The sequence below is a fragment of the Apium graveolens genome, chromosome 6 (genome assembly GCF_009905375.1).
Source record: "Apium graveolens cultivar Ventura chromosome 6, ASM990537v1, whole genome shotgun sequence".
NCBI classification, from domain to species: domain Eukaryota; kingdom Viridiplantae; phylum Streptophyta; class Magnoliopsida; order Apiales; family Apiaceae; genus Apium; species Apium graveolens.
This window is the reverse complement of record NC_133652.1, coordinates 51,572,797-51,589,429: the sequence shown is the minus strand read 5'-3', so window position 1 is coordinate 51,589,429 and position 16,633 is coordinate 51,572,797. Positions and strand designations below refer to the sequence as shown.

At 37.6% G+C, this 16,633-nt stretch overlaps 2 protein-coding genes and 2 long non-coding RNA genes across 5 annotated transcripts; 1 reads left to right on the top strand and 3 right to left on the bottom strand.

Annotated features, from left to right (window-relative positions):
• Positions 1-1,124: 1,124 nt before the first annotated feature.
• Positions 1,125-2,229, bottom strand: LOC141664243 (uncharacterized). Of its 2 annotated transcripts, none has more exons than XR_012551924.1 (3): positions 2,000-2,229; positions 1,879-1,930; positions 1,125-1,317 (listed from the first exon to the last, which is right to left on the bottom strand). It is a non-coding gene; the product is annotated as an uncharacterized LOC141664243 (long non-coding RNA). The 2 variants fall into 2 exon arrangements; XR_012551923.1 differs by having other exon boundaries at positions 1,879-1,941; positions 2,050-2,229.
• Positions 2,230-2,507: 278 nt separating this feature from the next.
• LOC141665040 (secreted RxLR effector protein 161-like) lies at positions 2,508-3,242 on the bottom strand. Its single transcript, XM_074470997.1, has one exon. It carries the CDS (start codon positions 3,240-3,242, stop codon positions 2,508-2,510), a length of 735 nt encoding a protein of 244 aa, XP_074327098.1.
• A 3,916-nt stretch (positions 3,243-7,158) lies between these two features.
• Positions 7,159-8,335, top strand: LOC141664207 (uncharacterized). Its single transcript, XR_012551881.1, has 3 exons — positions 7,159-7,774; positions 7,873-7,947; positions 8,061-8,335. It is a non-coding gene; the product is annotated as an uncharacterized LOC141664207 (long non-coding RNA).
• Positions 8,336-10,034: 1,699 nt separating this feature from the next.
• On the bottom strand, positions 10,035-10,793 carry LOC141665038 (secreted RxLR effector protein 161-like). The gene has a single exon (XM_074470996.1). It carries the CDS (start codon positions 10,791-10,793, stop codon positions 10,035-10,037), a length of 759 nt encoding a protein of 252 aa, XP_074327097.1.
• Positions 10,794-16,633: the final 5,840 nt, after the last annotated feature.

Below are 16,633 nucleotides of genomic sequence, written 5' to 3'. Positions count from 1 at the left end.
CTTACCTCCATCATTCTCGCTTCGTTGAACCTTGGTGTCGATTCTCTCCACTGTACTTTACTTAGAATTTTACTGGGGCTTCTGAGTTGATAAAGTCTGCTTTAAAACTTTGAGTAAAGATATAAATAAAACAAATTAAAACCATGCAGTTTATATGGATGAAATAAAATATTTGGCATCGAGACAAGAAATAATGTACAAATCATATCAACACAGAGAAGTGTTGAAGCCAGAATAACATATTTTACAGGTTATACCTTATAGACTAAAACCCATATACCATCAACCCATTCTTGATGATACCACAACTGTGAACTCTCAAATAACATATCCTCGTCCATACTTGCAAAATACACTATATATCGTACTTTGCTGAGAACTTTAGAAATTTGGCCATCCAACCATCATTCAATAATCATAGCATCATCTTGTTCAAGCTGTTTTCTACAATCTATATGTTGTATATCAAGAGAACAAGGCCTAATGGATGAAGCAAATACATTTGTTTTTCAGGAGATTATATTTGTCTTCAGTTTTGTTTCCTGAAAAAACATCAGGAACAAAAATAACAAATATGAATTAGATACATATTGTCAAAATTTATTTAAATTTTGAGTTTGGTTTGGTAACAGAAAAATTACTGAGCTTGGGCAAAAGCATTGTCTAGAGTTTCTAATGAACAGCTAACCAACTATGTTTTTCTTTTGGCTAAATTTAAATATTTTGGCTGCTTGGTTGACATATCAAAGTAATAAGGACTGCAAAATAATCTAGTACAAATTTGGGTTTGCGTCTCATAACATGTTATTATACGCGTTTAGTACATAAAAATAGACGTAAGATACAAAAGAATATAAATGCCAAACAAAGTACAGACAGAATTTCGAACATACATACAACAAATGATGTAGTAGAAAGAACGAAACCAATTTGCTCCGTCGTGTTCTTGCTGTTAAAAAATCACGTTGTGTTCTTGATAAATGCATCCATAGTATTAATTATTTTTTTCTGGCTTGCTGTTAAAAAATCACGAAATCAGTTAATTTAACTTTAATCTTGTATGTATTATTATATATACCAACAATTTAATTTAGATAAAGATTTATATTTAGCCAAAAGAAAAATATAGTTTATTAACTGATGAACATATATGTGTATATAATTCAAACACTCAACGTTGTAGCCTTGCCCTTGAATCATAAATAACTAATATCATTAAATAAGGATTATATATTGATTCTTGCATCTGTCACGAAGGTCAGCAGCCCTGTTTTGGTGCAGATGTGGTTGCGTGTATTTTCATCACTCTAAGTGTGCCTGTATGAGCATATCCGATCGAGCCCTTTTAGATACTCCAAGGACAAAAGATGAAAATACTGCATATTACTATACATGTAAAACATTTTACAATTCAAAAAAGCGTATTATTATCAATCACATTATAGCTAAAATAAATAGCTTAAGATGGACCAATTTTATAGGAACTTGGCCCGATCAAATTTCGGAAATTATTTTTCTTGCGGGCTGGCACCCAACATGATGAGAATCGACTTCTATTGTATTCCCCTTGTTGGCTCATATAATCTAAACTGTGTTTTTCTAACCAAAAGAATTCAGGAATTGATATAATGTTCACTTTGATCTTTCTCTAACCAACATCTCTAAAAAAACTAAAACCTGTTGCCTCAGATTTAGTGAAGTGGAAAAAATGGTGCTTCATATTAACTTAAAATCTTATAAGATAGCCTTTTTCTTCAAGGACCTTTAATAGTAACATCCAGTCACCTGTATCATCAAACTTTGGGGAGTATATTGATGTATCATTAAAATTATACATATTGGTCTGCAGTACCAAAGGGAAAAAGGGTGGATACTCACCTGAGTTGTCCAACTGCTGAAGGCGACTTTCTTTGCGAGTTTTTTTGCATAGCTGCATAAAACCTAAAAATAAAGGCAAAAATGGATGAAAGAAAACATGACTTAGTAAATAGATGAGAACCTGGTAATCCATCTCTAGTCTGATAACGTAAGAGGAAGACAAAGTGTCACCAATTGCAAAGACTGTGGCGAAGATTGTAAATTCATCTGGGCAGTTGGCCAAACACGTTGTCACATGTTACAGGTGACATCTAATTAAGCAGGAAAACATTGCAAGGATGAAATTGTTAGCCTATCTGTTGATGCCCAATCGATATATATGTGTAAGTGTTTAGTTTGTATTGAGATAAAATAAAGCAGGTGCACTAAAGGCGTTAACTTTTACTAATCTGATGCATTACAATATATAGAAACTAGAACTAACAATGCATACCTAAAAACAAGGAAACGATAAACCACTCTCCTATCATGACTCTGACTCCTTCAAATGCATTCCTACATAGACTCCACGTCTATATGACTACTAATTCAGCTTCCAACTAAATATGAAAGACAATAGACTTATTAAAAACTACTTATTCAAATATCTAAACTTAGATTAAAAAACTCTAACATTATTCCCCCTTAATCTAAGTTTGCTTTGACAACTCTTTTACTCCCAGCAAGCGGCGCATTCTTTCAAACTTCACAGTGACAAGAGCCTTGGTTAGTATATCAGCCTTCTGATTCTCCGAACTTACATGTTTAACAATAATTTCTCCTCTTTCAATACATTCACGAATGAAGTGGTAGCGAATATCTATGTGTTTACTGCATCCATGAAACACTGGGTTTTTCGCTAGATCAATAGCCGACTTCTTGTCGATGTAGATAACTACAGGATCAACGTATTCATCCGTCACCTGGCTTAGCAGCTTCCGTAACCAAACAGCCTGACAAGCGGCAGCAGTAGCCGCCATAAACTCTGCCTCACAGGATGATAATGCCACGCATCTCTGCTTTTGTGAAACCCAAGTGACCAAGCTTTCATTTAAATAGAACACCATTCCTGCTGTGCTCCTCCTGTCATCGATGAAACCTCCCATATCACTATCGGAATATCCAGTCAGTACATTGTTGCCATTTTCCTTAGAATAAACCAGCCCATAATCGATTGTCCCCTTGACATAAAGCAAAATTTTTTTGGCTGCATTCAAATGCATTATTGTGGGTCTCTCCATGAATCTACTAACTACACCAACCGAGTATGCGATGTCGGGCCTTGTATGAACAAGATAGCGTAAACCTCCAATTAAACTTTTGAACATCGTAGCATCCACTGGTTTGCCATTTTCATCCTTGGTGATGCTTTCTTTTGGGTCCATTGGATATCTCACAGGGTTACAATCTCCCAGACCTGCCCTTTATAAAATCTTCCTCGCGTATGCAGCTTGTTTCAGTTTTATATAGCCAATGCCTTGCTCGACTTCAACTCCCAGATAGTAGGATAGTTTCCCCAAGTTGCTCATTTCAAATTTTCCACTCATCTGAGAATTAAACTCTTCGATCAGCTTAACACTAGTACCTGTCACTAATAAATCATCAACGTAAACCCCTACGATCAATATCTCATCATCTTCCCTCTTCGTATAGACTGCATGCTCATATGGGCATCTTGTGAATCCAAGATCAACCAAGCATTTGTTCAACTTAGCATATCATGCACGCGGGGCTTGTCTTAGCCCATATAACGCTTTCAGCAGTTTATAAACCATCTGTTTTAGGCCCTTTTTAATGTACCCCTCTGGCTGAACAACATATACCTCTTCCTGTATTTCGCCATTCAAAAATGCAGTTTTGACGTCGAGGTGGTGCACTTGCCATTGGTTTTTCGCAGCTAGTGCCAATAACAATCTAACAGTTTCTAGATGCGTCACGGGGGGGGGGGGGGGAAGATCTCATCGAAGTCAATTCCATATCTCTGGACATAGCCTTTTGCGACGATTCTTGCCTTGTATTTCACAATTTCCCCATTGGTATCCTTCTTAACTTTGTAAATCCACTTCAGTCCAATTACTTTCTGGCCTGGTGGTTTTTTCGTTAAAGTCCACGTCTTATCTTTTTCAACTGCCTCCATTTTTTTATCCATAGCAACTCTCAATTCTCTCTGTTTTGATGTTTGACTGAAGTTTGTGGGCTCTTCTTCACTCATGAAGTACAACTCGTCCTCCAACTCTATTTCTTCCGTGTTTTCATACACTTCTCGCAATGACCTGTACTTCCGTGGTTCGCTACTGGCTTCAGAGTTTAAGTCACCCAAAGATGTTTCTGAAGCCCCTGTATTGCCTGCATTTTCACTGTCTAACTGAGAAGCAGTTTGACTCTCTGTGTTGTTGTTTGTGCTTCCGCTCGTGTAAGCATGAGTTGATCCTTCACCGCCAAACAGTTCTTCTGTGTGTTCTGCAATTCCCGACCCATCAATAACAACAAAAAATTTCGAGTTTGTTACCTGGGTTTGTTCATTCTGCTCCCATAGCCAAGTATTTGTCTCTTCAAAAATTACATCCCGACTTACATAAACTTTGTTAATGACTGGATCAAGGAGTCTGTGTGCCTTTATACCAGGCTCTTTCCCGAGATAAACTACAAGTCTGCTTCGATCATCAAGCTTTTTCAGTCTAATACTCGGAATCTTCATGTGTGCAGTACAACCAAACACCCGTATATGAGTCATTTCAAGTTTCTCTCCTGTCCATGCTTCGTGAGGCATGATTTCTGACATGGCTCTTGTTGGCAGTCTGTTCAAGATCTACACGGAATGACGTATGGTTTCCCCCAATATATGGATGACATATGCATTTCTTTCATGAAGCTCCGAGCCATTTCCACCACAGTCATATTCCTCCATTCGACAACACCATTCTGTTATGGGGAATAGGGTGCTGTGAATTATCGTGCGATCCCCATATCTTCAAAGTAGGACAAGAATTCTTTAGACATGAATTCCCCCCCTCTGTCTGTTCTTAGGGTCTTCACTTTATCTTCATTTCCATTCTCAACTAGTACCATGAATTTCTTGAATGCAGAAAAGGCCTCATCCTTTCTTTTCAACAGAAATACCCACATCCGCCTGATATAGCCATCAACTAGCAGCAAAAAATACTGGCTTCCACCTGGTGTCACCGGAGATATGGGGCCACAGAGATCCGCGTGTACCAGCTCCAGCTTCCTGGTTGCCCTGTAGTTTGCTTGATTTGGAAAGTGCCTTCGTGTCTGCTTGGCTATTAAGCACCCTGAACAAACTTCCTTCATTTGAGGTAATTTTGGCATCCCGTGCACCATGTTTCTTTCAGTCATTAGACTCATTGCCTCTGCGTTCACATGGCCAAGACGCATGTGCCACAGCCTCGAGTATTCTGCCGTACTGGATAGCATGCACCTGGGTCTGTTACTTTCGATAATAATTTTATAAAGTCTATTTGATGTTCTTTTTAATTTCATAATCAACTTTCCCTGTCTATCTCGAACCCACAGGAACTCGCCTCTCAGCACGACTTCATTACCACATTCTGATAACTGACCAAGACTAATAATATTACTACGTAGCATAGGAATATAATATGCCTCTTGTAGCATACGTTCCTCCCCATTCTTGCATTGAAACACAATCGAGCCCTTCCCTCTAATGTGGACAACTGATCCATCTCCAAACTTCACTTGTCCAGTGACCCTTTCATCCAATTCTCTGAATTTTGATTTCTCTCCGGTCATATGATTGCTTGCTCCATTGTCAAGATACCATAGGTTAGATTCAGCTTGTTTTTCTGTCTCACTTGTTCTCAACTTTGGCACTAGTTTTTCTTCATTCAACAGAGTAATATCAGCTTCTTTTTTCTCACATTCGACCAACAATAGAGCAGGCTCATCATCTGGAGTTTGTGTCATATTAACTTCTTGTTTCTGTTCCTTTTCTCGTTTTGGTTTCTTGCATTCAGCAGCGTGCTGTCCATAAAGATGACAACTAAAACACCTTACCTTGCTCTTGTCTCTCCAGCTGCGTATGCCTTCCCTGCCTCGATACCCCGAAGTACCTCCTTTATTTCCACGCTTCAACCACTCATCTCTAGTTAGCAAGAGCTTTCCGTCCTCAGCTTCTCATTTCTGACACTCCTCTTCGGTAAGCATCAACTGTCCTTGCCCCCCACTGCTCTCTACTGAACCTCGTAATCTTTCTTCGTGGGCTTTGAGTGAGCCTACTGTTTCTTCTACCGTCATGGTCTCCAGATTCCAAAATTGTTCAATAGTTGACGCAATTTGTAAGAATTTCGGAGGCACAGCTCTAAGCAACTTCTTAACAACATATGTTTCCTCAATGCTTTCGCCTATGGCACGTATATTTGTGACTAAACCATTCAATTTCATGTAGAAATCGTCTAAAGGCTCTGAATCTTTCATGTTTAGCGATTCGAAATCAGCCTTCAGGGTTTGAACTCTAGCCTTCTTCACACGATCAGCCCCAAACACATGGTTTTTATGGCTTCCCACGCGTCTCTCGCAGTGTCTTTTTCTGCAACTGCCAGAAGGATATCCTTAGGTATCCCTTGATAAATCGCTGCCAAAGCGATTTTATCAGTCCTCTTTTCGACTTTCGTCTTGTCACCCTTTGATTCCACAGCGTCCCATACGCCGTGCGCTTGCATGAATACCTTCATCTTTAGCGCCCATACTGTATAATTCCCTCTCGTCAGCATGGGGTAGCTCAACCCAATTGTGCCATCTTTGCTCTTCTCTATCTCGTTTTTCGTCATTTTCGGCATATACTTGGGCATCCACAGGCTTCACTGCTCTGATACCAGATTGTTAGCCTATCTGTTGATGCTCAATCGATTTATATGTGTAAGTGTTTAGTTTGTACTGAGATAAAACAAAGCAGGTGCACTAAAGGCGTTAACTTTATTAATCTGATGCATTACAATATATAGAAACTAGAACTAACAGTGCATACCTAAAAACAAGGAAACGATAAACCACTCTCCTATCATGACTCTGACTCCTTCAAATGCATTCCTACATAGACTGCACGTCTATATGACTACTAATTCAGCTTCCAACTAAATATGAAAGAAAACAGACTTATTAAAAACTACTTATTCAAATATCTAAACTTAGATTAAAAAACTCTAACAGAAATTAGAACAAGAGTACTGAGTGCTGACCCATAGTAATCGGGATTAGGGGAAAATGTAATTGTATAAAGAAGACCATAGTTTCCTCCGATCAAAGCTTGACTGCAATAAAAGCTTGGCAACATCTTATGAAAAGCGCAATGTGAAATTTAGTTATCATTTTAAGTTTTAACTAGAGCTGTTCTAGGCTGGTTCAGTTATCGTTCCGACTGACTTGTAACACCTGTTTAAGGCAGGTCTGCCCATTTGGCTTCCAGATGAACCATTTTTATTGAAGTACTAGTCTTACGGTGATCGTTTGTGCACTAAGTTTACTATTGTTGTTAAAAATAGCCGAATTGGTAGAAATAACATCAGCAGACCAATTTGTTTTCTATGATGTTCAAGCTGCCAAAGGTCGAGATGCATTTCTTGATTGAGGATAGGTGTTCTTGTTAGCTGATCATATGCTCTAAAGAAATTATTAATCTACATTTTAGCATTTTACTTATTATTTCTGTTATTACTGTTTGAAATAAATTTCTGGCACTGATTTTCTATCCATAAATCTTATGATCATCGTACGAGATAATCTGTTATTAATTTTACAGTAGATGGGGGTTATTTGGGTATATTGTGTGTACTGTCTAAATGCATAGGATTAATCTTGTAGCAAAATGCTCATTTGCAGCCATACACCATTTAAACAGGAAAATCTCCCAGCTTGTAAACCTGTTCTAACACCAGCGTGGGTGAGTGCGTGAACATAAATAGCATATTTAATTACCTTTAAGGCTGTTAAATATCAATATTTTTTGTTTGTTTGTTAAGATGCTGTTTTTTCTTACAGGTCATAACAATATATTTTATGATCGGTGTCCTTTTTATTCCCATTGGATTCATTTCCCTTCGCGCATCAATGGGTGTAAGTTTGAATTAGTGTAATTCATAAATCCGTATTATGTAGATGCCACTCTTTGTAAGAGTGCAAAATTTTTCTTGACATGCAAGATTATTCAACTATATTGGATCATATAGGTGGTGGAGATACTGAATGTGTGCCAGATTCATTCAAAAGTAATAAGGTGGCATATGTGAAAGATATGTCAGTCTCAAAGAATTGCACTTGGTATTTCAAGGTGATATTATAACGGATAGATAAACGTGTGGTTCCTTCTAAATTTTGTGCACTCCTGCAACAAGTATGAAGCAGTGTGTGTTGAGTATGTTTTTTTTGCTGAAAAGTAGCTGTAATATAGTTTGGTACAATTTAAAACTTTTATTTTGAAAAAGTGATCTGGTTTTAAAGAAAGCACATCCCCGTGCTTTTTTGAAAAGAGCTGTTTTTCAGTTGCGGAAAGTAAGTGTTGATTCCAAGTAATAATCTGATTTTTAAAACAAGACTTTCTCCAAATCACAACAATTTTTAACATCAACTTCAAATAGAGCGTTAGTTTCAAAATCAGATTTAGAATATGGAAATGCAAGTAGCACAAGTTTAGAAAATGGGAGGAGACATATTGTAATTAAATAAAAAAAAACAAAAGTAGAAGTGTAATGGAAGATGCATATAAAAGCATTAGAGAAAATCATACGAGTTGTATTAGAGTTGCATTTGTTTCACTGATGGAGTGATGGTAGCACGGGCGATGGGAATGCAGACATGTGAGCGTCGACCCTTGTTGATTTGTTTGGGGTGGAAAAGGAGACTCACTGAAGTAGTTGTGATAGACCAATTTAAATTGACAAGGAAGATGATCACTCAGGGAGAAGGTCAAGTGCTTCATCCCATAACTCTATTAGTAAGCCCAATCAACATTTCTGCATATGTTGTACTGCATATGTTGTAGCATTTGGTCGTTTATGGTAAAGTTCGGATAGTAAATCGAAAGCATCCAAGGCCTTATCAACCTCTCCAGCGCAAAACAAATAATTGATAAGAAGAAGCAGCAGAGTAACCGGAAATAACATAATTTACATCCAGGGGAAGGTGATTTTTAAGAAACATTACAAAGTAGGAGAATAGTTTAGTGTACTAACCACCGAATGGGATGATTTTTGGGTATGAATTGGAGATGATAACAAAGGATGAATCAATGGATGCTATAGTTGTTGAATATGTATTATGATTTCTGTGGATCTATGTCTATAAGGCAATATTTTTATTTAGGGAGATTCGAAAGTTCTCTCTTGGCTGATGCCGCATAGAATAACTTAACCATTTTCTGATTTCTACTTTCCAAGAAAACTGAACTGGACTATGTTTAACTCAATCCCTCAAATATTTAATGGTGAATATATAGTGAAAGTTTAGATCATTCCAGAAGAATTACAAATTATAGTGGTCTAACGGTTAGACAAAGACTAGTTAATCTTAAGATTGTGGCCGTTTGTTTCACTTTAACAAACTTTGGTTGTAATTTATATTGAAACTTTTTGTCTGAGTAGTATATTTCTATTCCTGTATTTTTGTTACTGTTGGTATGTATGAATATTTATGGGTATGGTGAACAGTCCAATGTGTTGTGTATGTGTAAAGTTAGAATATATTTCTGTTAGTTTGAAATCCAGATGTTTCTGACCTGTTCAAGATGTGTTGCATATATAATAACAGTTTATGCAGAATTGCGGATCAGTGTTAAGGCAGACATCACGATTGGAGATGATAACACAGTACAATTGTAAAAGAACGTTATTACAATCTTTTCCACAAAGTCAAAATACATTATCTATAATGAAAACAAAGTAATGTTTGCACTAATGTAATCAGAAAACAGAATGATCTCATTCATAAAAGAAACCATGGCTTTTATAGCAGCCAAGCCTTACAACGTGTGTAGCAACGTGCATCAACAATAAGCCAGAAAAACAAGGAAATAACAAACCTATACCTACATGAACTCTAGACCAGGTCATCTCCTAAAAACAAGCAACAGGACATGACTTATTCAAATAAACACAAACTAAATAAAACCAACAAATCCTCCCCTTAAACTAAAATGCTAGACAGCATCAGTTTAATACTTCAAGCTTCTGAACTCCAAGCAAATTCCTGAGCTTCACATACTGTTCCAATTTGATTGGCTTAGTCATTATGTCTGCAATTTGATCATTTGTTCCACAGAAAACCAACTGCATAGCTCCTTCCCCAGATAAATTACGCAAGTAGTGGAACCTTACATCAATGTGTTTTGTCCTGCGATGCATAACTGGATTCTTTGACAACTTAATGGCTGAACTATTATCACATAAGATGTCAATGCACACTGCACCTACAGCTCCCAATTCCTGCAACAAACCCTTTAACCAAATGCAATGACACGCTGCTGATGTTGCTGCAACATACTCAGCTTCAGTAGAAGACAAAGTAACTATGTCCTGTTTCCGTGAACTCCAACATATTGCTGCACCATTTAGCAGAAATACATACCCAGAAGTGCTCTTTCTGTCATCCATATCACGAGCATAATCACTATCTGTATAGCCCAGAAGATTTGTGTTTAAAGACTTTCCATAGAAGATTCCAAAATCCAATGTTCCCTTCAAGTACCTCAACACTCTTTTAATAATCAACATATGCTCCTCCCTGGGATCAGCCATAAAACGAGATACTAAACAAACTACAAACATTAGATCAGGTCGTGTTACCGTCAGATACATAAGACACCCAACCAGCTGCTTATAAAGCGTTGTATTTACTCGATTACTTCCTTCCTTTGAAATAATTGTCCCTGGAACAATTGAATTCTTGACTGCGTTGCAACTCCACATATTGAACCTTTCAAGAACTTCTTTGACATATTTCTTTCAGACAGATGTGTATGCCATCATTTGTTTGACAAACTTCTACCCCCAGAAAAAAACTCATTTTTCCCATGTCTGTCATTTCAAACTCCCTTTTCATTGAGGCCTTGAATTCTGCACTCATGAGCTCATCATTTCCAGTAAATATTAAATCATCAACATAAAGACTTACCATTAAAATTCCATTTCCTGCCTTCTTCAAGAACAAAGTGTGATCATAGTTGCTTTTCTGGAATCCTTCCTTCAAGAAGTAACTCTCAATTCTTCTGAACCAAGCTCTTGGCGCCTGTTTTAGACCGTAGAGAGCCTTTCTTAATCGATAAACTTTGTCTTCCTCCCCTACTTTGATGAACCCTTCAAGCTGATCTACATAAACTTCCTCCTTTAATTCACCGTACAAGAAGGCACTCTTGACGTCTAGTTGATGAACACACCATCCTTTCTGAGCTGCTACTGCTAAAATACTTCTGATTGTATCCCAACGAGCAACTGGTGCAAATACTTCAGTGTAATCTACTCCTGCAGTTTGCGCATACCCTTTAGCAACTAACCGGGCCTTGCATTTTTCAACCTTTCCTTCTGCATTCAGCTTTGTTTTGTACACCCATTTAACCCCAATTTTCTTTGCATGAGATGGCAGACTTACAAGCTCCCAGGTGTTGTTCTTTTCTATTGACTGAATTTCAGACTTCATTGCATTCCTCCACCTTTCTTCTTTTGCAGCTTCATTGTAGCTTACTGGATCAGCATAGCAAACATTTAGAGCAAAGTTTGTGAATTCTTCTTCATCTAGTTCTTCTCCGCTTGCAAAATCACGCATCCATCCAGGTTCTTTTCTTACTCTTTGAGTTCTTGTCTGTGAAGCCTCTGTTTCATCCTCAACATTGTCACCATTATCCCCTTCATTTCCTTCTTCTGATTCTGCATCACTATTGTCTTCATCAGTTTCTTCTTCTTCACAAACTCCGTCATCTCCCCAAGCAAGAACATTCTGCTCTGATGAGTTGTGTAGATTCCACTCCCACTTAGAGTTTTCATCAAATATGACATCCCTGCTAATAACAATCTTCTTTGTAATTGGATCAAAAAGTCGATAGGCTTTTGTTTCACTTGCTTCATCACTCACTCCAAGCAGGACACATCTGTTACTGCGATCGTCAAGCTTTATCCTTTTCTGCTCAGGAACATGCACATGACCTATTGAGCCAAAAACTCTGAAGTGACCAACTCCTGGCTTGATTCCTGTCCACATTTCCTCAGGCACAATGTCTTTTACTGCCTTTGTAAAACTTCGATTTAGCACATGAGCTGTCCACCTTGCTGCTTCTGGCCACAAATATCTTGGCATTTCCTTTTCTGAGAGTAGACAACGAACCATGTTCATGATAGTTCTGTTTCTCCGCTCTGCCACTCCGTTTTGTTGAGGAGTGTATGCTGCAGTCAGTTGTCGTTTTATTCCTTGATCTCTGCAAAACTTGTTGAATTTTTCTGAATTGAACTCGCCACCCCTATCCGTTCGTAGCCCTCGAATGACAGTTTTAGCTTCCTTTTCGACACAGTTTTTGAAGACTTTGAAAGTTTCAAAGGTTTCAGCTTTATCTACAAGAAAGTATATCCAGGTTTTTCGCGAGAAATCATCAACAAATACCAGTAGATATCTCTTACCACTGTTAGAAACTGGAGTGATTGGTCCGCACAAGTCTGCATGTATTAGTTCCAGTTTCCCTGCTGCTCTCCACTTGCTTTTCTTTGGAAATTTTCTTCGCTGTTGTTTCCCTATGTTGCATATCGTACACACCTTGATTGTGTCCTTGATTTTTGGTAACCCTTCCACCATTCCTTTCCTTTGCATAATTTGAATGGAGTGTTTGTTTAAGTGTCCAAACCTCCTATGCCAAAGGATTCCCACATCTTCTTCTTCTATCTTGAAACAGCTTCCAGACATTTGCTTCCTTTTTGCATTAATCAAGAACATACGATTAGCCGTCATTCGTGCTTCTACGATCATTCCTCTTTGCTGATGATAGATCTTGCATACTCCATTTTTTATGACAATTGTCAGATGTTTCTCTTGTAGTTGTCCCACACTCAATAAATTGCTGGTCAGATTTGGGATGTAGTAAACATCAGTCACCACTTGTGTTATTCCTTCCACCTCAATTCTGATCTTCCCCTTTCCTTGGACATCCATCTTCGAACCATTTCCCAATCTAACAGTGGTTCTAAAGCTTTCGTCAAGTTCATTGAACCATGATTTTTCTCCTGTCATATGATTTGAGTACCCAGAGTCAAGAAACCATACCCCATCGATGTCATCACCACCCATGTTTGTGTGTGCCATTAAGAGTAGCTCTTCTTCTTCATTAAACTCAACATAATTGGCCCCTTTCTCCAGGCTTGTACATTCAAATTGGTAGTGACCTAATTTTCCACAGCGAAAGCAGTTAATGGCTGACCTATTGACATATGATCTGCCTCTCCCTCGTCCTCTGACACTGCTTCCTCCTCGTTGAGATGTCCACTTTCCTCTTCCTCGAGCACTCCTTGGCTCGTTTTCAACTTGCAAAACCTGTTCTTCAACTTTCTTCTCAGTCACCTTGCGTTCATGAACAAGCAATGATGCCTGCAACTCATCCACTGTAAGAGCATCAATATCCTTTGATTCTTCGATAGAGCAAACCACATAATTAAAATTCTCCGTGAGACTACGAAGAATTTTTTCAACAATTTTGACATCATTCATTGTTTCTCCACAGTTTCTCATGTCGTTGACTGTCTCCATGACTCTTGCAAAATATCCTGTCACTCCTTCTCCAGCTTTCATCTCCAAAACTTCGAACGTCCTTCGTAACCGTTGTAGTTGTGCACGCTTCACCCTAGCACTGCCTTTGTACTTGACCTTCATAGAGTCCCATAATTGTTTAGCAGTTTCTTTATGGGTGATCGTTTTTAGAGTGGTCTTGTCGATTGACTGGAACAGGTAGTTCTTCGCTTTCAGATCCTTAAGTTTTGCTTCTTCAAGGGCAGCCTTCTGTGTTGCATTCGGAGTTCCAAGTTGTTTTAGATCATCAAAACCTGGATCAATGACGCTCCAATACTCCTTTGAACGCAGAAGATTCTCCATGACTAAGCTCCAGTGGTCGTAATCTCCATCGAATTTCGGAACAGCTGGTGCATTAAAAATGCCTTGTTCTGCCATTTTTCCTTTAGTGTTTTTCCTCTCAAACACTCTCTTTTCTTAACCTTGCTCACACTGTATTTGCTCTGATACCATATAATGAAAACAAAGTAATGTTTGCACTAATGTAATCAGAAAACAGAATGATCTCATTCATAAAAGAAACCATGGCTTTTATAGCAGCCAAGCCTTACAACGTGTGTAGCAACGTGCATCAACAATAAGCCAGAAAAACAAGGAAATAACAAACCTATACCTACATGAACTCTAGACCAGGTCATCTCCTAAAAACAAGCAACAGGACATGACTTATTCAAATAAACACAAACTAAATAAAACCAACAATCTATTTATACTAAATTTGCTTTGATTTAGCATTGATCTTACTGGAGACAGCATGATATAAACTAATTAATTCAAACTAAGCAGTCCTGTAGTCTTCAAATAGCTGCCTGATCAGTCGAAATCTTTTAGTAAAGTCTCAGTCAAAACCCCTCTAGTATAAGTTATTGAATAATGAACCTTGTTGTGTGCACTTGTCTTTCCTCTGAAATTCATGTTGGTTAGGTAGTGGTTAGGTTGATCAAATGGACAAGAGTTGAAAGTGCCCAAATTTAAGACTATGAGTGATAAAAGTTAGTTTTTGCTTGAATTTAAATGCAGAATTGTAGATACATTAATAGAAGAATATCATCATTTGAAATTGTTTGTGATTCTTGTTTATACTGACAAAATGTACATTAAATTGATCAATCACCTAGACACTTGCACAATCTTATAGGAACAGAAAAATACTGTATCACAAAATTGTGAAAATTTGCTTACAAATAATTACAACATTTCATGGATGTTCTCATCTTTATCAGTGGCCAGTATAAAATGAGGGGGCCAAGGACTATTTTGAAAATTTAACACATCTTCACTGCTGACATATATAACCCTAAATATATCGTACCTGAAATGAAGAGACCTGCCTTTTAAATAAGGAACGGTTGCATATTTCATGTCAGATTTCATGATATACGAATAGCAAGACTCTAGTGATTCCCACACAGTAAAATTCAAGATCCAGTAATCGGCTCCTCTATCATTGTTATTGTAATTTTCTTTGAGGCACACACCTGATGTTGCACTGTCCATGGTAAGGAAGCAAGATTGATAATTAGCTAAAATTTCATAAGGAAGGTCAACTTGTGATGCATCAAGGTGACTCGAATAAGCTATAGCGCTGATCGAAATGGTATCTCCAGTTGAAAATGTGGCTGCTAAGGAACCATTTTTTGATTCACCCCCATATGCTTCGAAGAAGCTGTTGCCTATTATATCAGCCACACTTGATATTTTTGCCAGCATCAATAGCTAGGGCGAAAAAGAGAAAAAAAATGAATACTATTGATAGGCATCATAGAGTAGTTCGACTACCCCAAAATGAATCCCAAAAATGTTATCAAATGACGATTGGCATGATTTAATTAAACTTATAGAGGTGGGATGAAAAACTTACAAGTGCAGAATCTAGTAACTTTTGCTTCTGATCAGATCTCTTCATCCATGCACCATACCAAATGATCTGCAATGTATGCATATAACACTGTAATTAAGTACACGCACATACATAGACTGCGATGCCATGACTGCTGCGATACTTACCCTATTCCCATGAATGCTTTGAAAGATAGCGCTTTGAATACAACCAAATGTGACAGACCATGAAGTGAAGTGCTTTAGAGCCTCCACAAGTTCAACCACCACGACCGTCGGCCTTAATGTCAACATGTTCACATACGGATTCATACTCTTTAATGGCATACAACACGCCATCGCCATCTATATGTATGTATATGAGCTTATTTTTACAGTTGCTTATAGGTGTTATATCCTTACAGGAATAGTTGTTAAGGAAGATGAGCAGTGAAAGTATATTATATATAACCACGTAAATGTGGTGTACACTATTATGGTCAAAAACATTTTTCCATTGTGCATGCTGATTTGTTGAATCAAATTCCATATTTTATGTTTTGATTTAACGAAGCAACTTGTAATGCAAGTTACTATTAAAGAAAAAACATCCTAGTCTAAATTGGCTCTCTTAGAAAAATTACGTTAAAAAGGGTAATGGCCCTAAATGTCACATGGGATTAAAAATGATCCTAAATTTCACTTTAAAACGGTAAATCGTGTACCGTTTATGCAAAACAGCTAAAACGAAACTTTGTATAACGTTTTGGCATTTTAAATTTTATTTTATGCGCAAAACGGTAGATAAAGTACCGTTTGGGTACAAAACGCTATATGATATACCGTTTTGAGCCAAAACGCTACTTCAACCTCCGTTTTGCCCATTATAAAAAAATTAAAAAAAATAAAGTATCAAAACGGAACACTAAGTACCGTTTTGTATTTTCGGAACACTAAGTATCTTTTTGCATTAAAAATATAAAACGGAAGACGAAGTACCGTTATGAATTGACATTTTGGACCATTATTTTCATTATTTTCAAAAGTGACATTTTGGATTATTTAACACCAAAAAATAATATATTGGTCCATTGTTAAAAAAAGATAGAAATAAAAAGATAGAAATGAGCCGTGGGCACCCAATAGTCGTCATCCAGAAAACTTGTGG

Coding starts and splice junctions, on each gene's coding strand:
- LOC141665040 (XM_074470997.1), bottom strand. CDS start 3,242: ATGGACCCAAAAGAAAGCATCACCAAGGATGAAAATGGCAAACCAGTG.
- LOC141665038 (XM_074470996.1), bottom strand. CDS start 10,793: ATGTGGAGTTGCAACGCAGTCAAGAATTCAATTGTTCCAGGGACAATT.